A 22,699-nucleotide genomic window follows, 5' to 3' on the forward strand; every position below is an offset into this window, starting at 1 on the left:
ACTTACATCAAATGTTGAGGCCCTTACTGTACAAATTTGACTGTTTCTAGTTCTGTGGAAATTAATCCACTGCATTCACTTGACATATTTGTACAGATTCAGTCACTGGATTAAACTGCATGTAAAATATCCAAACGTTGCTCAACCTAAACAGAAAATCAATCATAATTCGATTAAATAGTATAAAACCGTTACTTTAAATACATTGGCTTGAATCTCATCACCTTTACCAACACATGACTTTAAAATCAATACTTGTACTTGCTTGTCCGTGCATAAAAGTACGTCTTGATCCACCAATAATAATGAACTCATGCACACTGATAAATGCAACCATTTTATTGTAAAATTTCACAGCTATGTGCAATTTCCTTATGAAAAGGATTTTTTTCCAGTACATGTAGAGCATATTATGCAGACCCTAACAGAATTGATCAGTGCCCCTTTTTATACAATACTCAAATATACATAAATGGCAAACAACAAACATAATGTATGTATGAGGATCATATGAAATTTATTTTGTTCTTGGATAGCTTGAGCTCTGTAATACCAGTGCATATTATTTTGTTTTCTGCAGTTTGACAAAATACATAACAATAGAAAATATCTACATGTGCTGTTCACATAGATGTCTCATTTGTGGGTCCAGACATAAATAAAATGACTTTGTCAAAAGTACAGTGTAATAAAAGTCCATGTCAATGCAGGCAAAAGACTGCAACCAGATGAAACATTGAATTAGTCCAAATTCTAAACACATATCCGACATGCACACTACTGAATATAACAGTGTCTCCCATATACCTTTTTACCTCTGCTTTTACAGTAGAGTGCACAAAGTATAATAAACTGAAAATAAATAAGCAATAATTACCATCATGGAGAAGTAAAATAACATAAAGTATGTTGTTTTTTGCACCACTGTTCAAACACAAGACATGCTTGGTTATTTACAAACCCAGCAATCTAATAAAGTCAGATTCAGTCTGAATCAGAAATGTTTACCTGTTCACCCTGATACAAACATGAATTTCCTATCAATCTGCTCTACATTCGAACATTTGTACTCATGCTTTTGGTTGTGTAACATTTTCAAAAAAGAACAGAAAAGCATACAATATCTGAGGGAATAATGGTGTGTCCAACTTTCATGGTATAGCATTTCCTTCAAGAAAACACTCACTTTCAGCATATGTTTTTTTTGTTTTACTTCAAGGCATTAAAAGTGGATTCACAAATGATAATTCAGTTTGATATTCTCTATTGCATGTGTGTCACTTTGGCACTTGATAAGATGTAATCACTCTTTTACACTTCTTTAAACTACAGAACACAGATGATGACCAGTCTACATTGCTATTGACACACGTTTACCTCTAAAAATGTGAGAGATAGAGTATGTGCACACTGAAGACACACTACTGAGTGGCAGCTTTGGAACACAACAGGACCACCATTAAATACAAAAGGGAAGAAACTTCAGGAAATATGAGATAATCTAATAATAAATGCATATGGAAGTATCATCACTGATACTTTACTAAAGATGGCAAATATGACCAATGACCTTGTGAAGGTGGAAATAACCAATAGTCACCGAGACAAGCAAATGTTCTTCTTCTGGTGACTTGGGAACATTTTTTTGTCTTTTTTTCCCCCCTGAAAATATTCAAGTCTACTACTCAGAAGCTGCAAAACAGGATATGTTGCAACTCACTAATTTAACAGAGATAACATTTTGACAGGCCTTTGTGAGAGTAGTGTACATTGATCACAACATAGAAAACACAAGATAAATAAGCTCAAGCTCCATTGACACATCAAACAAAAATGCATCTTTGATATAAATGACAGCATTCTGTGTTTTTTTTGTTTTTTTTTCAGGGGCTATATGAACATAACATACTTTTTTTTCTCTCAATTAAATAAATAAATACAATAAAGGGATAAATAAATAAATACCCCGTTACCCCCAAGTATTCTACATGGTCAGTCCAGCATAATACAATAGGTCTTATATACTGTATGATGATAACAATGCTGAAATTACAAAATATATTCCCTTTTACAAAATCCCAAGGGCTTGACAACTGTTTTCTGCCATTAATAATTTATGTACATAAACAATGTGATTTACACCCATTCCTAGTGAGTTTAGAAATCATACTGAAGCACTGTCTCCATTTGTTGCATACTGGTGTCTCTCAAAATCGTAATCTGTTGGGCTATAAATGAATGTGTGTTACATGTTTATCATACATGACATTTACATTTCAGATGCTTTCACTCTGTTCTCCGCTCTCTTCACACATTACGGAATTCAAAGCTATTTAATGGACAAAAAAAAATAAGAAAAATAGAAAAACAATGTAGTTCTGCCCAGCCAGTAAATCAGTTTCCTCACTATGTAATCATTTACATTCTCAACTTGTTTCTTCTCAAAGAGACAGGAAGTTAGATGCTTGATAATAAGGCTTGCACATCTCTTTCAACACAAGCAGATGCTTTTTTGTTTTCTTGAACAAAGCTCATAAGTTGATTTCATATAACATTTTTCTTGTATTTTGATATTTGTTTCAATTCATGATCAGCTGGAATTTGTATTTGCGTAACCAAAAAAATGTGTGTTATTATGTATATGCACACTTTTAACGAGCAAATAGAGGAGAGGGAAGAGAGGTCAGGGTCTATACTGTAAGCTAATAGCTGTGAGGAAAATGACAAGCTGTCTGGCCTGTATGCAAAGATGATTCCACAAATTAAAAAGGATAAACTGGGCACATTTTTATCATTTAATTTTCCAATTTTCCTAGAAAATACTATAATTAAATCTTTAATGATAATAAACAGTGCTTTTTTTTTGTTGTATATTTCCATAGCCAACAATAGAAGACCATAAAAGATGTTGATTTTTGGCCTGAAAGGTGCATGCAATAAATGTAAACCACTATGCAATAGTAAAATATATACAGTGTCTGTACAGTTGAGCATTGTCCATAAACAGCATTGTCTTTCTCTGACCGCACCTGAAAAATGCAATGATAAATTGTGCCAACACTAAAGCTAAACTAAAAATAAATTAGCATCACTGTCTAAAATAGCTCTATTAAAGTGCTTTAGATTGTGTGATATAGGAGGTTAAGGGAAAATAAATGATGCAATTAATGTAATTTAGATTTTTCTGATGATTGTTTGCTGTCCTCCCAATGTTTATGTATGTTAATTCGTTCAAAAAAATAAAGATATTAGTTAAAGTCTAATTGAGAAGAAATGAAGAGGAAAGTCCAATAAAAATCATAAAAACTAAACATCATTGGTCACACAATCAATGTTTCCATAACACATCTACAAACTTCCTCATACCAGTTAAATGTAATGCTACAATTTTTGCAATGTATGTTAAAGTTTTCAAATAAATAACTACAATTCAGCGAGATCAGATTTATGGAATTACAGATATGCACTGTATAATTTTAGTGGGTCCCCTCCTTCATATTGTCCCTTGCTGGCACAGAGCTTATGTAGAATGTAATGAGCTGAATGATAGGGCTGGGTACACACCCAGGCCTAGAGATAGAGATAGGACACCCAGTAGACCAGGTTAAATAGACCAAATGCAGTGGGGAAGAAGATGCGTGCATACGAGTCTATCTTTGCGATGCGGATGTGCAACCTGCCGTGCCGCCAGGCTCCAGAGCGGCAGTCCTCGAAACAGCAGAAGAAGCTGGTGCAGTCCTTCCCGTCCAGACACTCATAACCGTACTCTTCGTCTCGCTCCTGCATGTGCGTGGCGTTGTTCATCTGAATGGCTGTGGCCGAGCGGGGACGGATGTCAACCGTGGGTGTCTGCTTTTAACAGGACAAAAGGACAGAGTTAGCTATCAGAGCCCCAGCATGCCTTAGTAAAGACCTCACTGACATAACAGGGGACCTAGTTTGAGCTGCGATTTGTTTGGTCGCTTGCTTCGGTTCAACTTTAGTCAGCAAAATGCAAATTGCACCTTCAACTTGCCAATTGACCCTTTTTAATGCCAAGAAAACTCAAATTGACCCACAGTTGCCAACAGTGGTTGCATTAGTGAGGATTATAGTGACACCTTTGCCTGGGGATAAATTGGGAGATGACCCAGTTATAACATTCTTGGTACAGTATTCATATATCTTATTTTTGCAGATGTATAAAGCTAGTGCTGGGCAATGCCCCTCAATTTCATTTTGATTTTGACTATCACATCTTAAAATGCAATGAAAAAACTGTAGCAAACACATGAGTGTCTATCTTATGCCAAGTACAGAAAACAAATTGAATGCTCAGCGACTGAACAACATCATTTGAACCTGTATTGATTTTGTGGAATGTTTTATTGGATATATTGTTAATGGCTTATGATGCATCATAAAGCTAAGCTTGGGGAGAAGCATGTGTTGGCAGATGTTCAGCACACAGCTCAATATTTCTCTAGCCCACTCTCTCTGTCACTAAATCCTAAAATAATTAAACCCCTTTTCAAACTGTGCTCACCACTGGAGGGCACATGCTATTTATTTGTGAAGATTCCTAAAATAGGACAGTGACATCAGTGAGTATGTGGCCCTGCCATTCTACAGTGAGACAATTAGTATGCAAACGCACTGTTTTCATCATCATTTATCCTGAAATGCCACCTTTGCACAAATTGGAATTCTGGCTGTTTGGCAGATAATACTCTCCCCCTCCTTTCGCAGAGGTTCTTTGACCTTGCTGATATATTTGGGTGTCAAACTCATCATTTAAAAAAGACACGGCGATTCAAGCATACTCCAAAGCTGAACTTCAAAAAAATTGCACTTAACTTTTTATCAAAGAAATGCCAGTAGCTCTCCTTTAAGTGTTCTTTACGCTTATTATAATAACATAGGAGCACAAATCTATAAAAAAGACTTTGCTAAAACTCGCAATATGTTTTACAACTTATATTTGTGCTCTGTGTCAATCTGTAGCTTTTTTAATTCCTTAATACATCACAAAAAGGGGATGTTTTTGACCACATTTTTATACATCTAAAATAGCCATGCTTGCTCAAATAATAGAAAAAAAAGGTCAATGCCGTTTTAGTTTGAACATACCACTATCTGCTGTGCACATGCATCCTCGAATAAGCTTAAAATACATTAATTTGATTAAACTATTCATCCCTACAATTTGCATCTTGCCCAGCACTAAAGCACAAACCTGCGGTCCCTTTGAGTACGGTACATAACCACAAACAAAACAACAATCGGGTTAGTTTCAGCCTATTTGTCCTTAATTATTAACGGACAGTATGTTGACTGAGGTGGGGGGGATAAGCAAAAACAAAAAGAAAAAGGTTATGAGTCAGTTCTCAAGGGGATTGGTTGCACTTGAGCGGGCACAGTGGAAGCTCAAGCAGAAGGAGCATTAACAGCAACCTGCCACATGGCCTGGTCAAGCTGGGCTGTGCTGTGTCGGTTTTAGCAAAAATTAAATAAAAGAAAACAAAGAAACAACACAGTGGCATTGGCAACTTTAACTGGCTGAAATTAGACAACCTCTCATAGAAGGCAGATATTAGTGGAGGATACCCTTGTTATCTAGCTTAAGTTAAATATTTAATGGTAGTAGACTCATGTCTTTGCTGAAAATCCTCATGATTATATTATTAACAATGTTCCTCACGGTAAAATATAGATTAAAACCACTATGTGGAAAACATAATCTTGTCTTGATTTGTTTGTTAGGTTAAATTTAGATCTTTGATTGCTCCCACCCACCCACCCACATGCTTTTCGGGTGCTCAAAGATTAGCATGTGTTAATCTTCTAAATGAACCTCCAAATCTAATTTGACTAAGCACAGTGCAGGGGTTGTCTGTTTCAGTCTGTTAAGGCTCTGCTGACTCAGTAGGAAGCGTCAGGTTGAGAAGCCCAACAAACACACAGGTAAAGATTTACTGGCAGGAGAAGGGAAAGGACAGGAAGCTTTTGCAGCGGCTGCTGGTTCACTGTGGTTACAACAACAACAAAGAGTGAAACAGGACAGAGGGAGCCAGAATGAGTCCAAGCTGGACCTGTACTATAACATTCCTCTTGATGCTTATTTTAATTTTAAAAACTGCATAAGTACATCTTGCTGGCTGCCTCCGCACTGTGCACTGCAGAGCGCCCTCTTTAATGTCATCTCTGATACTTATTGTGTAACTGATGAGTAAAGTAAGAATGCAGGTAGATAAAGAGGGAATACAGAGAGGCGTATCTGCTGTGAAACAGATAGAAAAAGCAGTGAGGTGCTGGGGGCTCAAAGAGCCAAAATGCAGCAGACACATGCAGTCAGACACAGGCAATATACCTTTGAGGAAAAGAGCCGGAGGAGCTTTTGTCCAGACAGGAAACAAAGAATATGTGGAATTGAAAGAGAATAACAAAAAAACAAAGAATGGGTGTAAACAGAGGACAAAAAACATCGATAAAATGACAAATATACACAGGATAATGTGTGAAATTTACAATCACTCTATTTTCTGAATCAATAATGAAAAGAGATATATACAGTAGAGGGACAAACATGTTACAAACAGACATAGGGGGAGATGCATGGTGGGATACATGTATCTCACATGATTACGCCAGCATTACCTTCGGAGAAATATTACAGATACAAAACTGGAGAGAGAAAGTAAACACTATCCATAATACAGCGTTGAAATACTACTTTTGATTGTGACAACATTACATTTAAATTTGCCTAAAAAAGCAGTTTGTTGACAGATTTGGTTTGTGACATTTAACAAGCGTTTTGGTAACCTAAGTTCTTAATATAAGAAGAAGAAAAAAATGGCATGGAATCAGATCAGCTTAACGGTACAAAGAGAACCATTTAAGGTATTTACATTTCCTCATTGAACTGTTCTTTCAATGCACTTTAACAATTCATACATGTCAAAAGAATTTCAGTAAAAAAACTGCTTTTTTTTTAAGCATGCTTCCTTCTTGCTGCATTTTAACCAGGGAAGACCTGTAAAAGCACCCCTTAGATGACAGACTGGCAAACACCTTCCACTTCATTACTCATTTATTCGTCCATTGGACAGTTTCTCCATGTGCACAACCTTAGCTGCAAGAGGCAGAGGCTGAAACTAGAGTGCCCCACTTTCCTCTAAATTCCAGTTCAATACTCCTGTTTACCCAAGCACATCATACTTTGAGCTTTAAGATTTAATATCTTCCAAGTCCTTAAAAAAGTCATAACATCTAAAAATAGATTGCAGTAACCCTTAACATTTTCTGACTTTAAAAAAGCTTAAAACACTAAACTTTTTGCCATTAAGTAGACTTCAAGAAGTACACTTAAAACGATTGTCATGCATATATTCATGTGTAGAACCATAAGCCACCTCTAGCTGATTAGGGACAACTGCTGGTCTTGCTGTTGAGGGTTAACGTTCTCGGCTCCGTAAGTGCTCATATGGTGAGGGATCATGGCTCTCCAATCTCTTGAGGGATTTAAAAGCTCACATGTCTACTACTCTCCTGTCACGTGACAATGGTCTAAATTACAACTGTAACAGATATGTGGCGGATCAGGAAAAGGTTGGAGCTGCATGCCTCGCTCATTGAGTAATTTGTGGGCTGGCCCCTTGGGAAGATGCTCCCTTAGGAAATCAGTGTTTCTCTTTTTTTTCTCGAACGCTTAATCCCTGTGCTGCTATATAGTGGGGGGAGGGAGCGATGCAGGACTTGACATTTCACCTACATAAAGGATACTGTAAATACTGTAAAGATGTAACACACAGGATTAACCCCAAAAACATGGTAACAACATTAAAATCATGTTGTCTGGAGCTACATTGTGAAATTGAGCAATGTTTCTGTTAAACTGAATCCTCAACAAAAGAAAATCATCACTTTAATTACTTTTCGAAATACACTCACCGGGTTTTTCTTCTTCTTGTCCTTTTTGGCGCTCGGCTTCCTGTTGCTGACAAAGTAGTGCAGCGTGCCATACTCTATAAGTGCGGCGAAGACGAAAATAAAGCAGACTGACACAAACAGGTCCATGGCGGTCACATAGGAAACTTTTGGAAGGGATTTCCTGGCTATAGTACTCAGCGTGGTCATGGTCAGCACAGTGGTGATGCCTGATAGGGAGATTGAAGAGAACAGAGAAAAATTAAATCAGCTCTGAGTCAAGAAACATTAGAAATTCATAAATGAATTATACTGTACTCTGTCTGCACTGCTACATAGAGCTCAATGGTTTGTCATATTCACAATTTGCTTTCCCTTTTCTTATAAAACGGCCAGTGCTTTATGCTATTGTGTCTAATCTGTAAACAGGAGCCTGATATATTTTGTATATTCTAAAGTCAAACAAGACAATTATAGTTACATAACATTTATACAAGCATCTTACTTACTTGGTGCTCACAACTGTATCCATGAATGTATTATTTATTAAGGGGCTTACACTTTATTTTTTTTAAATAAGGATATTCTTCCCGAAACAGTTTCACATATGAGGTAATCAAACTTATATTGTTTAAAATAATATTGCACCCTTTTTTTTGTGTTAATACACTTTATAATTCAATCATTAATGTACTCATGTACTCACTAATGTGTATTTTTCAGCCCAATAACTCCTAAATGTTTTAGTGTAGAAGGTACATGCTACATTTTTTTTTAATTAAGAAAATGCTGAATTAGAAGTACAGTCTCATTCAAACTGAACAGAGTTGCATAAGTGAAACTCCATGTGATGAAAGCTGTCTAAAATTCAGTAATAAAAGTGAAGCTAGAAGTTATCAACCAGCTGATTATAACTATATATTATCACTATACTGTATATTTTTATATCTAAATAAAATAGGATTAATGTTGGCTTTTGAATTGAGAGCTTTTGCTGTTGTTGCTCCATGAGGATGGAGTGAGCAGCTGCTTTTACTGTCCCTATGATCCGCATACTTTACTGGTTTAGCTGCTATTGACCACCACACTGACATACAACATTCCTTTATCCACCATCTGGTTACGCTCACCCATTTTAGCCGCTCTATTTGTCTCTAATGATCATGCAGTTCTAGGCTGGGTTATAAACTAGTAAATGCGTTTATAAGTAAGCTGATACACCAGACTGGAGACAGCAGCACACACACGCACCCGATCACCAACAAACAAGCATTAACATCGCCGCCTCTTTCCTTTTAAATCGACCATACTTATAACAGGATTTGCCTTGTATATGAGAGGTGATTTATGTCTAAATTTAACACTGAGTGAAAGACATCAGTCTGCGTCATGATTATCGTTGCAGTACTATGAGTGAATTGATATATTTCTGGTTGGCATTGAAGGATTAAGACGTATGTCATCTGCATTAATCCGTTCCTAACCACCTGGCTTCCTGTACCTCCGACATCATCTTTCAAAGGAAATTAAGATTTTTGACTCTAGGTACAATTTTAGCGAGGATTTTATGGTGTTTTTATTTCAGCCAGAATGTCAGGAGCTGTATAAGTAGGAGGAAAACAAAACTATTTTGAGATGGACAAAGTGAGGATCATAGTGGGATAGAATATGGGTTTCTGCCTGTAGGGATTGCTTTAAATTCAGTTATGCTCGCTAATGATCACATCGCATTGACTTGAGGTCAGGGTTTAGAGCCTTAGGGAGCCAAGAGATAAGCTGACTAAGGAATATGTATGTTACTGCACCACGAGTGAACTTCTGAGGATGTTCACTGGACACCAAGGGCAAGTTCAAAGCTGACAAATTTCCTTAAAATCCTCAATCCTCACTTTTTCACTCACTGTCCACTTATTGCATTCAGTGAAGAGGCCACCTGCACTATTATTGTGCTGAGGCTGCATCTCTGAAACTTCCCTGCTGTAATGCATAATTAATGCCTCATTAGGGCATGCACGAAAACACATGTGCCAGGATAGGCTCTTCTAATCAAGATGGACTAGATTCTCAAGCAGCTGCCCTGTCTCAGAGGGGGGAGAGAGTAGGAAGATGAAGGGACGGCAAAACGAAAGGGGGGAGAACAGCAGGAAGGAGAAAACTTAAGCCGGCTTCTTTTTTGTATGTTGGTGGTGTGTGACCACCACGGGGTGCTAGTTGTGTTTCTCAGCAGAGAGTAATCAGGGCTAGGCTGACTAACGAACCTCAATGCAGCATATGTGTGTTCAGGATAGGTGGACTCATTACAGAATGAAGTAGAGCAAAGGCTCTGTCAAGAGCAGTAACAGAATACATGCATATTGGGTATAAAAGGGTTGTAAAGTAAATGTAAAATGCAGTTTTACTTTTTCGAAATATGTTCTGCTAACTGTCTTCTGCATGATTCCATCATCTAAAAAATGGTTAACATCTTGCAGCAAAACAGATTACTTTATATTTACCCAGTGATGTCCTGGCAGGTACTGCGTCCTTGTTGATCCAGAATGAGACCCATGAGAGGACAACAATGAGGGTGCATGGGATGTAGGTCTGGATGGTGAAGTATCCCATTCTTCTGCTCAGGTCAAAGAAACGGTCAGCACCACATAGTCACCTGGAGAGAGAACAATAGATAGATTTAGGGCATGTTTGACCAAACATAAGGTATATAGAGTTTAAATGCAGGATGTAAAGGATTTTATTAAGGGCAAAAATTGCAAAGTGTTCATATTCACCGTCCATTCTAGAAAATAATAATTATCCAACATTTGATAAGATAATAAGATTTACTTTATTAATCCCAGACTGGGAAATGTTTGTGTTGCAGCAGCAAAATACAATACAATACAAGTCATTGCACATAGAAATAAAATAAGAAATAAACTATTCTAAAGTATGCACATCTTAAAAAGAAAATATAAATAAAAATAAACCATCATTACATACTGTATATATGTATATATGTGCAGTTGATGCACTGATAAAGTCAAAAGCACATTAACTTCCTGAGAACAAAAAAGGCTGTCAACACAGAAACACCGAGCTAGGCTAAAACAAACTGCTAAGTCACGGGCAGATCAATCCGTAATGTTGTGTAACCAAAAACTTCACAGCATGTTTGCCCGAGGCAACTGGAGATTTTAAATGAAACGGAGTGTTTCAGAGAGCCAGAGCAGGACTTGCTTGGATACACACACTCAAACACAAACCCTCGGCTCCTGCCAGTAGTTAGCTCGAGCATGAACACTTGCATCCAGCTGATGATGAGCCCTCCCTGGGCTGGCTGGCTGTCTGACCCAACCAGATGTTCGGTGTTAGGAGGTTGAAGTTAGCTGAGTCCTGACAGCCCTAACCCTGACAATACAGATCGTTCAGCCTGCATGTTTAAAATGCATGCTAATCATGAACGCGTACACCTTTTTGTACCACATGCACACACAATGGTCTTTCAAAACACTTGCAAGGAGAGTGAAATAAACAAGAACCAAACTGGTGGATTGTCACGTACAAACGCACAAATCCAGTCCTGATTGCTTGACGACGCAGCAAAGCTTGTCAATAGTTACTGTCCTCTAAAGCGGTCTACCCGTGTACCTGCCTGTCTGTTTCCCTTTAATGGCAGCTCACTGCTGGCCTCCAGCTAAGTCGGTTGTCTGCTAATTGATTAACATCAGACTGTTAACAGTGTCGGAAACCTCCCCTGGCCTCTCACTGTGGCGGGTAACCTGCAGGGGCAAATCTACTCTCTCTCAGCTGTGTGTGTGTGTGTGTGTGTGTGTGTGTGTGTGTGTGTGTGTGTGTGTGTGTGTGTGTGTGTGTGTGTGTGTGTGTGTGTGTGTGTGTGTGTGTGTGTGTGTGTGTGTGTGTGTGTGTGTGTGTGTGTGTGTGTGTGTGTGTGTGTGTGTGTGTGTGTGTGTGTGTGTGTGGGGGCACCCAACACACAGGAGTAGTCTCTGCAGCTGTGGATTCAACAGCTGGCTAATAATGTTCCTCATGCACACAACACATACTGCCGTTTATTGAAAAACAGCCAACATCTGTGTGTTTTTGTGTTAATGAGCGACAGAGAGGGAAAGAGATGAGACTGTCAGAGTTTATTATGTCTGCCAACATGTTCACTCTGCGTGTGTGTGAGCGAGTTCTCGTAGTGTCTGCAGAGGGACCAAGTCTTTGTGATTCATCCCACCCAGCACCTCTGTTCACCCACCCATTCATAGCATCATTAAATAAACCAAGTGCAATAACCCCAGCAGCACAATCATAACTGTTCATATTGCCATGTGTGTTTTCTGCTGACGCAGGCAGGTGCATAGTGTATTACAGTGCTTCGCCTTGGTTGGTACGAGTATGGAAAACACTTGCAGCCCACTATTTTGTTTTATTAACATTACATTAACGAGGGCCCAAAACTGAGACCCTTGACAGCTGAGAAACTGCCTGTTAATACACTTATTCCAGCTCGGTCAGCAGCACAACGCCTTCTTCACATTTCCTCGGACCCTTAATGATAATGGGATTTCCACCACAGGGGTGAGGTCGGCTGGTGAAACACCCTCCTGCCATAGGCGTCTCTCCGCCCATTCGCTAGTTTCATTATAGGACACAGCGCTTGCCAGTAAGACGCTTTGAGGATGTGTTATCGACCTCTGCCCTCCTGTCTGGCAGGCTGATGTATCTGTTTCAGCCCTGCCATTAGGAATCTGTAGCTGTATCAGTATGTTAATGACTTCCTGATTAAACTAAAACAAAATGGTTTCCAGTTCCCTTACTGGTTTAATTGACTGGTTGGGATTTCACTGCATAACTGCATGGGGAGGGGGTTGGTAAATGATCCAGACAAGTAGTCCCACAACAATTAGTGGGTGGTGTGAACGGGGTTTGTTTGCATGGTTATTTTGACAAGATTGCCTGCTGGAGTGAATTTAAAATCAATTCCTGATTGTGTTCGCCTACCTTTTACATTATTCTATTGGAACCTATTAAAAACATATACAATCCAAGGGAAAACTGATGCGGTGTTTGCTCAATTGCATTGCCACTGCTATTTTACGACCTTTCACATAGGAGCTTCAAATATTAATACAATTTATAAAAGCACATTATGGAGCTTGCCAACCTCTGTGTCTCCACTTTGGACGCAGATCCCAACATGGTAGTCCAAAAGGAGTAACAAATATGTTCCTTTTGAATTATGGTTTTGCAGCAACTCGAACAATACATCCTGTTTTTTGTTAAATAACAGTTGAACATATAACAGTCAAACCTGATTGTTATTGCTTCAAACTTAACTTCTTTTGACATTTGTACATTTTGTTCAAGTTTCACTTCATGTGCTTTACAGTTCAGGTAGATGTTTGCAGGCTGTTCTGTGTGTGTGGGATGAAAGGTCCCTGTTTATTTCTCATAGGACTGCAGCTGGAATATCAAAGCATCCAAGCGTTCGTGCCGGCTTTCCTCCTAATGGGAGGCCTCAAACTAACCTCAGCTAGAACTCCCCATCTGTCAACGCCAGCAGATGAGGGCGTGTTCGCAAGAGTGGTCCCACATCTTCAAAGGGTCAATAGAAAGCTCTCTTTACAAAGAACGTTACCACTGAACTGAAATGTACCTTACTGTGTGTGGATGAACGAGGGGCTATAAAGAAGCTTCCATACATGAGATGCTATGATCTTACGGACGTGTGCTTGTATCCAGTAATGCCCAAATCTCCTGTGATCCTCCAGGCAGCTTCACTCCTTACTCTTTCATAATACTTAACTCAACTTTATGTGCTAAATCTACCAGTTCAAATCTGTGTAAAGGCTGCTCATTCAGTGTCTTATCTTTCTACTTTGTTATCAAAATTCCTAAATGTTCAAATTTCTCAAATCCTATCATTCTATCTCTATAATTACATGGCTTTCTATTCAATCTGCTTCTTTTGTGTTTATAGTTTGTGAATGAAAAATGCTGATGACAGCGGGGTGAATAATCTACTATGCAGACAACAGCTCAAAACTAGTGTTTGCATTAAGATATTGTTTGAAGTACTTTTATTAGGATCACATATTTCCTCCGCAAACGTGATTTGCTACAAGCTGGTGTAATCTACAAAAGGCAATAAAAACTTGGCGGGCATGATCATTCATCAGGAAACAGTGTTGCTTTGTTGTTAAAAGCCGCGGAGACAACACACTCAACAGAATTACAGAGACAGCAAAGTGGGGGAAAGAGAGATCCTTCTACCCCTTTTACTCTTGTGGAAATACATACAAACATGTTTATTTATTATGATTAGAATACAGAAATTGTTAAAACAGGAGAGTATTAAACCTGAGAGAACTACTGTTGATCCGATGGGACTGTACATTATTGCAGAATAGCCATAGGGGAGTTCCTGGGAAGGAAATGGGCTAATTCAGGATTGCTGACCATAAAGAAAAAGAAAAAAACTGTCACATGGGAATTTCATTCTGCTGGCGGCTAGGCTGTAAATTAGTGTGGATATGGATGGGCAGGAGGCACCTGCTGGCCTTCCAATGAAGGGAGAAGAAGCAGACACATTGCAGAGCTGCTGACAGCCTGTCTCACTGAGCACCTCTCCTGTCAAGGGTCATCTATATCAGAGGTGACAGCGGATGCAATTGTCCATGTGTGTGTCTGTGTGTGTGTGAGAGAAAGACAGCAGCTTTGCTATCGACCATGGTAATGCCATGGCTGGTCTTCCGCAGGGTCAACGATACTTACAGAGGATGTTAACTCACCACTTTCTGTGACACGACTAGGGGCAATACGCCAGTGATTAACTACTTACTGTTTTTTTAATATTTTGTCTCCACAGGCTGCTGCAGCTATTCAAGCCTGTCGGCAGGTGGCAAGATGAAGTCACAGGAAAAAATGCTCAACATTGTCTTGGTGAGTAACTGTGCGAACACAGCAGCATGATTAAACAGCAGACAGGAGTCTGCCGGGTTTGATTGCCTTGTTGTTAATGTGCTGTTGAATGTGACAGAGACAGATGATTATCCCTCTCTCAGACGCACTAATAGCTCTAAAATTATTGAGAGCAAGGTTGAAGGATTTATGACGGGTTGTAGGAAGCTGCCAAAACTGTTTTCCTTGCAATTATTGTAAGAGTTTTATTGAAGAGTAGACTGTGGAAAAGTTAGAAAACCACGTTTCAAATTGAAGTATATCTATGATTAAAAATATCATGGTCAAGCTATGATTAGGGTGGAGGGTGTTACCACAGTCCAAGAAACCATCAGTTATTTTCTGATGGATTAATATCCCGCCCAGTTTAGTTTAAAATTGTTGGTGCCACTTTCACTTCTACTTGCTAATTTCAATTGCAATTTGCTGATGCCTAAAAATCATAACAAAGCGTTTCGACAAAGACGATGGAACTGTCTCATCCCCGGTCCAGCTTCAACTACCATCTAAAAAAAAGTCTATGCTTTCTGATGTAACATCCTATTTTAGGTCACAAACAAACATCGTGTTTATTTCTAGCCCTCACCTAAACTGTTTTACTTGTCGACAGAAGTTTCAAGACAACATCATTAGTGGGTTTATTTCCACCACGTTGGTTAATTAAAAAACAAGGCAAACGCACTCACAAGCCACTTCCTTTTCAGTCTGTGTTCCAGCTTACCTCGTCTAAAAATGGCTTCATTATTTCTTATTCACACACTGAGGAGAGATGCGATTCACACTGATTACATAAGCTCCAAGTTCTAAGATTCACCTCTCACGATCCATTCTTGCCATGTTTAATATATCACATCTTCTCTATTTTTTAGACTCATCTTCTGTTCCAACTATTATGGCTGGGTGACAGAACTCTCTGAACAATCACATCACTGGTAACTTGACCTATTTGAGCTTATTTAAAAAGTACAAATAAGCTGCCTGCAATTAAAAATAAATGCAGCTAATTTGGGAAAAGTAAAAGCTAGGAGAGGAGAATGTAGTGCAGTGTGTGATCATCAGAAATGTCCAGGTAAGCACAGAAGACAAAACGCCTTCTAGAGGCCTCTTGGTATGTTAAGATGAGCTATCAGAAGGAGAAGGATAGACACTATTTGCAATGGTTCTCAGTATTAAAGGATGAACAGCAATGTCTTTGCAATACATAGAAGAAGTGCTAACTACTTAGCTTTAGTTCTAATAATCAGTTGTCACAGTTGAAAATCCAGCAGAGTTCAAACAGATAATCAAAGGGCTGAAATGTCACGCGTTGGCTATTCAGTATATATTGTTTAGTAACAAAGGAGTATCTATCATTTGCCACCACAGTCTATCATTTAAGATGCTTAAAACACATCCTCAAGTGCCTCTCACATGCTCCTTTGAGAATAACAGCAACGGACTAAAACTTCAGGAATATTTTAACTGTTACCCGATTATGTTGATTAGATTGAGTCAGATAAATCAGACAGTTAACATTAACTTTGTCCAATTTCATTATAATGCTATTTTAATTTGTCATAAATGCTGTCAGATTAAAAGGGAAATTTACAATTACAAGATATCTCCGGGGTGATTTTTCAGTCGTAATAGCATACTGTGATGGTCTTTACAATAGCAACAATGTCATTTAAATCTAAGTTCGATAGATGAGCTCAGGCAAGACGATCAGTCCCCACTTCTCTGCCAATGGCTTAGTGTTATTGCTGATTAGAGTTTTGGATCTTTGTTTTTCAAGATTCGAAATCTAATGAATCATGTTCAACTAATAGAATGAATTGCCTCAAACTACAGCCTGTGCATACTAAAGAGTAAGTAGCACTTTGTCTTAAACACCTCAATAATAACAAAGCTTTGTCCTTTATTTTACCGAGATGGCTCACCATTCCATTGTTTTTTAGTTTGTTTCTACTACCATACCTTTTACATCTGTGTCTCTTAAAGTGTTAAGCTGTAATATCATGTTTTCGTTTTGTTTTCAGAATCAGAAATCCGTTATTAGTCCTACAGCAGGGATATGTACATTTGTTGTTTTAATCTGGTTGTGTTTGAAACTGGGATGTGTGTCTTGTTAAAGCACTTAGAGCTGCACCTGATACAAATAAAGCCTATTATTAAAACAGCACTCTCAGAAAAACATGTGTACACTTACATAAAAAGGCCTTATTAGCAAATGTGCTCCTTGTTCTTGAATCCATTCATGCATGATACTAGATATGAAGCATGAATATTAACAATGCATCTAGAACTAATGCATGGACATCTGAATTCAAGGTAAAGCATTTCGTGGTTAAATGACTTGAAATGCATATTCACTGTAGCCTTTTCCAAAATACTTCCAAATACTTTTGTATTACAGTATCTGTGACATGTATAAGCATAATATGCACACATATATTTGCTATTTTAAAAGCTTCACATGGTCATAACATATGCCATACATGACACATAATTATGGATTCTGAGAGAGTTGTTACATCACAATACCGGATTTTGGTTTTACAGTCTGTGTTAAGTGCTTGCTTAAAATGTATGGACGGTGATGTGCTGTACGTTGTCATTATGTTTCATGGGAAACAGCCTTTTATATTGCCTTTTTAAAATCCATCCTCTTATGCTGTGTTAACAAACCAGACAAAGGATGTTCCACAACTACCCTCTCCCTTTTTCTTATGGCTAATTACTTTGAAACCTTGGGTGTCAGAATATTACGTGAGGCCAATAAGCTGACTGAGAACAGTATGTGGGATCAAACTTTATTATAATTTATGTAGCACTGAGGGCTTGGCCCAGAAACAATTACTGCTCCACTGAGTGGCATCAACTTTGAGCGCTTTTAGCCTCTAAACAAGCTCTGTACGTCTCAACAGAGTACCAAGAAGACGCTGTTTATTTTTGCAAGGGCATGAAGAAGAGTGCATCTACAGTGCACTTACAAACTATTATTCAGTTGTATTTATAGCTGTTGCAATGTCATATGTCTAGCATGCTTCATTCTGCACATCTCTTTGACAAACAAAGCCTGTTTGTTTATCTTTGAAATAGCACTTTTTCCTTGGTTCCTTTGGGTTTACTATTAATAGTTATGTGTTTGAGTAAAATGAACATTACTGGAATGGAATGGCTAATATACATGTAAGAGATTGAGATTCAAGAAAATGTGGAGTCGTCCCTTAATCGTTCCAGAGCTGTATATGATCAGTTAATAACATAGCACATATTGTTATGAATTAAACGTTCAACGTTACAGCTGCAACAGTAGAAGTCAACCTCTAGAAATTTCAACTCTTAATAGCTTTGACCAGTTTTCTGTTTTGGTATTGGCAAAACAACCTCTAATTTATTCTCCCTTCGTTCTTTTGAAATCCTTGCAAATTTCCACCCCATGCCCTCCATCTTTCCCTACCAGCATCTCAAACGAAAAACAGGAAACAACAACATCCTCACTTATTTACGTCCACTCCCTCTCTTTCGCTCTCTTGCAAATTAGATGACTTTAATTTTGTAGTCAATTTATTACAGTGTCCTAGTTTAACATCCTCAAGCTCATGTAGAAACTGCAGTTGAGCTTTGGAAAGGTTTTCTGCCATTAAGGTTGATAAAGGAACACTACGAGGACAGTTCTGTTGACGTAATAAGGTGGAACATGTTACGATACGGCTGCAGGATTGGCGCAGTGTCACGGGATATCATTGCCTTTATTGGAATTTACCCTCACAGACAGGATATAGAGCTCTGACAAAACAAACCAGAAAGACACAGAAAAATCTGTGCTCCTTATATGCAGGTGGTGGTCGAAGGGGAGGAAAACAAGTGCCTTATTTTCCCAAAGCAATCTATTTTCCTACGGCCTATCACTATTATCTCGGTTTCCAGGTTTTAATTACGAGCTTATTAGACTGGCGATGGTGAAGGCAGAGAAAAAAGAGGAGAGAGGGAGAGGAAGCGGGGGAAGGGGAAGGGGGTTGTGAAAAGTAGGACACAGGACTGCATGGCTGCAAAATAAAAAAATCATCCCTTTTGCGAGAGTGAAGAGGGAAGAAAGGAGAATGGCTTGTAAAGAGCAGACACTTGTAAGTGTGAATGCTGTTAGTGTGTAAGGCGGGTTAGGATGTGTGTGTTGAGGATGGGAGAGGGGATGGGGAGGAGTGTAAATTGGTATTTAACTTCACAAAAGCAGGATTCTGGCTGAGTCAGAGCATTTTTCCTCCCACTCCTGCCTATCACAACTATCACCCAGAAGCAAAGAGGGAGAATGCACAGAGAGCGAGAGAAGAGGGGATGAAGGGAAAGAGAGATTAGAGAGAGCAGCCATTATAGAAACAGAGCTGCACCGTGGCTAATGGATTGTTTCAACACTTCTTAACCTTTTTCCTTAAGCAAAGATGGAGTGATCCTCATCTGATAAAAAATAACTGCACGGATTATTACTGTGATTAAATTACAGTTTTTATATACAGCACACAACTGTTTGCACCTATTACTAATACTTTCAAAAAAAGAAAGGTTTTTTTATGATTAAACACTTTCTTAAAATAAATATTTTTTAAGAACCCAATTAGGACGTATCGTATGATAAAACCGGGCTAAAAAATATGTGAACATTTTCCTACTTTTCTTTCTTTGTTGGGGGAATTACTCCCAAAAGAAAATGTTACCCAACAAGCAATTGTCTGCATTGCAAACTCTAATGACTTTGCACTTAACCTTACGCAGGTGTTTTATTTGATCAGGGATGCAATGTCTCAGAAACAGTTGTAGAGAAAATATATATATATATATTAGCATTTGGTTTTATTGCTTTTTGTCTCCCTCCACCTTTCCTTGATTAAACCAGGCAGGTGGGGACAGCATCATTGCCTCTGAAGCATCATGTTTCAAACTACTTGGTTACGTTTTCTCTTTAATTTGCTTTGGATTTCTGCTGTTGAACTGTGACGTGCTTGTTACAACACCACAAACCTCTTAAAGCCAAGACACTATTGTCACATGTACAGCTTTTTTGTTTGGCAATGCCTACGATATTGCAAAACAACCTCAAAGAAACCCAAATAATCATCACATACTCCTGACAGAAATCTAATATATTATCTAAGCACAAAACAGTTGTTCTTCTACAAACACCCTTCTATAAGATAGACCACAATGTGTTGTCAGAATGAAGGATGTAAGATAGTGTTGCATCAGAAATGCATTTATTCTCGTAGTATGAGAGAGTGTATTTTTGTAGCTGAGGATTATACTTTCCATTGGCAGAATAGAGCAACGATGCACTCTGCCATGCTAAAAGGGGAATCCTTTGGCGTGTCAGCGAGTGACTGATCTTACATGAGTGTGTTTATATATACCGCGTGCATGGGCGTTCATGTGTTTGTTTGGCTGACTGTTTTCCTCTCGCCGGGCCACTTCCTTTCAACCACAATGCCTCAAGATTCGCCCCATCAAAGAATCATCTGGAAACTGTGGAGCTCCGTAATCGGGAGAGGGCCACTGATGTGTCCCTGGGCTTTCTCCACTCTAACTGAATCACACAGGCGGGCGCACACAGACAACTGGGCTGCACGGCTTGGCTTTTGGAAGGTCACTCTAAGAATAGCATTCAATACATAAAAAAAAGACTTGGATCCAGTGGAGGGCACACACACTTAAATGTGCATGCAAGCAAATGGACACATAGGAACATGCATTAATTCATGGGTCCCGGGCACACACCAAAGCACTCTGAATAATGTCTAACACACAGATATGTACCACTGGCTGATGCACAAAGCGTACATTTGTGCTCACCTAAAAGGAAAGCAAATTAAGCACTTCACGTCCTGCTTAAACCATCCCATGATTCACTGCTGAGAAAAGTGAGGCTAGTAGCAAAACCGGATAGATAGAGCGTAAATAGCATTGATTGTCTTTATGCTTGAAAGGATAGCTTCTTGGCATACAAAGCATTGGCTTTCTAAGCTCGTTTGTTCCTCTAATGTGCTGGGAAGATGGTAAACGGCCTCGGAGAGATCCCTGTGATAGAATTTGATAGTTAATGTAAAGGCATCACACGGGCTACATTAATCAGCGGCTATGGACAAAATGACTAATCACCAGTTTCTTGATAAAACAAATGAGTCATTTGTCCAGGTTTTCTCTTCACAATCCATCTACTTTGATCTCCTCTCTATCAATTAAACACTTGCACCCATTATCCATTCATGCAAATACAAAGCCGTTGTTGGATGCCCATTTATGGCTATTGATATGTTGACCAACAACGATAGATAATAGATAATGACTCCAATAATAGAGTCAAAGCTAGGAAAGCAAAATGGTAATTCATATATTGCTGCTCATAAAATATAATCCCTGTCATTTAGATGACATTTCAATCAAAACAACTTACATACAGTTCAGTACTACGGGAGCAATTCGGTGTTAGGTATTGTGCCCTTCAACATAATGACTCAAGGGCTGGGGAATGAACCACTGACCCTCTGATTGGTATACTCCTTTTTACTACCTAAGCCACAGCTGCCCCACATATAATATCCCATATTACATGTATATAAGTCCTAAAATATAACCTCAAATGCAATAAGTCGACACATTTCACTCAACACATTGTGCGCTGGCATGCTTGTAGAGTAGTAAAATTGATTGTTTGTTTGATTTCCCTTTTGAAGGACCAAAAAAGTGCCACAACTCTCATCCCTTTCCATCTTAGTCCCTTCTATAAGGAATTGTCCGCTCCTCCTCTCCCCTGCTTTGTCGTCTCTCTGTCCTTGTCTGCACTATGATGTTCATCCCTGAACTCCAGCCTGGCAGATGGGTGAGAACACAGCTCCCAGCGCTAAACGTAGCCCAGTCACTTAAGTGTAAACTTTGAGGTTAGCTTAACAGCAATGTTAGCTGTCTACCTAGTGCGTTGGCCTACCTTCAAAATCATCTTTATCTCTTTTAGCTTCTCTCTATTCTGTCCACTGGCGTCCTTTCAAGGGTCCTTGCTTGTCACAAGCATCAGTGAATCTTTGGTTATTGTCCTAAAATAGTGTGCGTGCATGCAAATGTGTGTGCCTGTGTTTGTAAATGCAGGTATTAGCTTCCAGGCAGTACAGGCTGATGTGAAGTGACATGTTGAGAGACCAAGCCCCTTGGACACTTGCTCAGAGAGGGAGGAGAATCAAAATAAAAACAGACATAGCCTTTATAAAAAGCTAAAGCACAACTGGATACGAGCAGCAGATGGCATGTCACGACACTGGCCTCCTTTCACTACAATGTCACTCAATCCTCTTTTTAATCATGCATCACTTGTTATAAAAAAAAAAAAAGATACTCAGAGCATACAGGCATAGATTCATTAATGTGGGAATCCTGTGACAAGTTGAGCCTGCAGAGACTAGCCTGTCTCCTAGAATGAGAGGAAATCTCTTCCTCTTGACTATTTGCCACATCTTCATTGTCTGGATTTGGTCAATTCACCTGTCGGCCTGTCTGCTCAGCTTACCATTATGTGTTGCTCTCTTGCCTCACCTGACCTATTTCTACTCAGTTTTAATTTAGGGTGATTCAGCAGAATCCTTGAACTGGAATACTGTGAAAGGTTTTATTTCCAAAGAATAATTATAACATATTAAACCTTCCCGGCAGGACAGCGACCCAGAACCCTTTAACAGGCAGGGATTCGGGGACTTGTTTGTGACCAACACAGTGAGTTATAGAACAGCAGATGCTGGAATGCTAGTTTGAGCCCAGGGATTTTACTGTAGGTCAATGTACCAATAACAACAGAAATGATCAAGTGATTGATCTAAAAACTAATATT

At 38.9% G+C, this 22,699-nt stretch overlaps 1 protein-coding gene across 1 annotated transcript in view; it reads right to left on the minus strand.

The window, feature by feature from the left end:
• Positions 1–324: 324 nt before the first annotated feature.
• Positions 325–22,699, minus strand: part of gabrg2 (gamma-aminobutyric acid type A receptor subunit gamma2) — a 44,275-nt gene continuing 21,900 nt past the window's right edge. Inside the window, 5 exon segments of the mRNA XM_063895532.1 lie at positions 325–3,849; positions 6,350–6,373; positions 7,933–8,138; positions 10,404–10,535; positions 10,538–10,555. Of these exon segments, the coding sequence (XP_063751602.1) occupies positions 3,571–3,849; positions 6,350–6,373; positions 7,933–8,138; positions 10,404–10,535; positions 10,538–10,555 (659 nt within the window). The 3' untranslated portion in view covers positions 325–3,570.

The sequence above is a fragment of the Eleginops maclovinus genome, chromosome 11, assembly GCF_036324505.1.
Source record: "Eleginops maclovinus isolate JMC-PN-2008 ecotype Puerto Natales chromosome 11, JC_Emac_rtc_rv5, whole genome shotgun sequence".
NCBI lineage: Eukaryota > Metazoa > Chordata > Actinopteri > Perciformes > Eleginopidae > Eleginops > Eleginops maclovinus.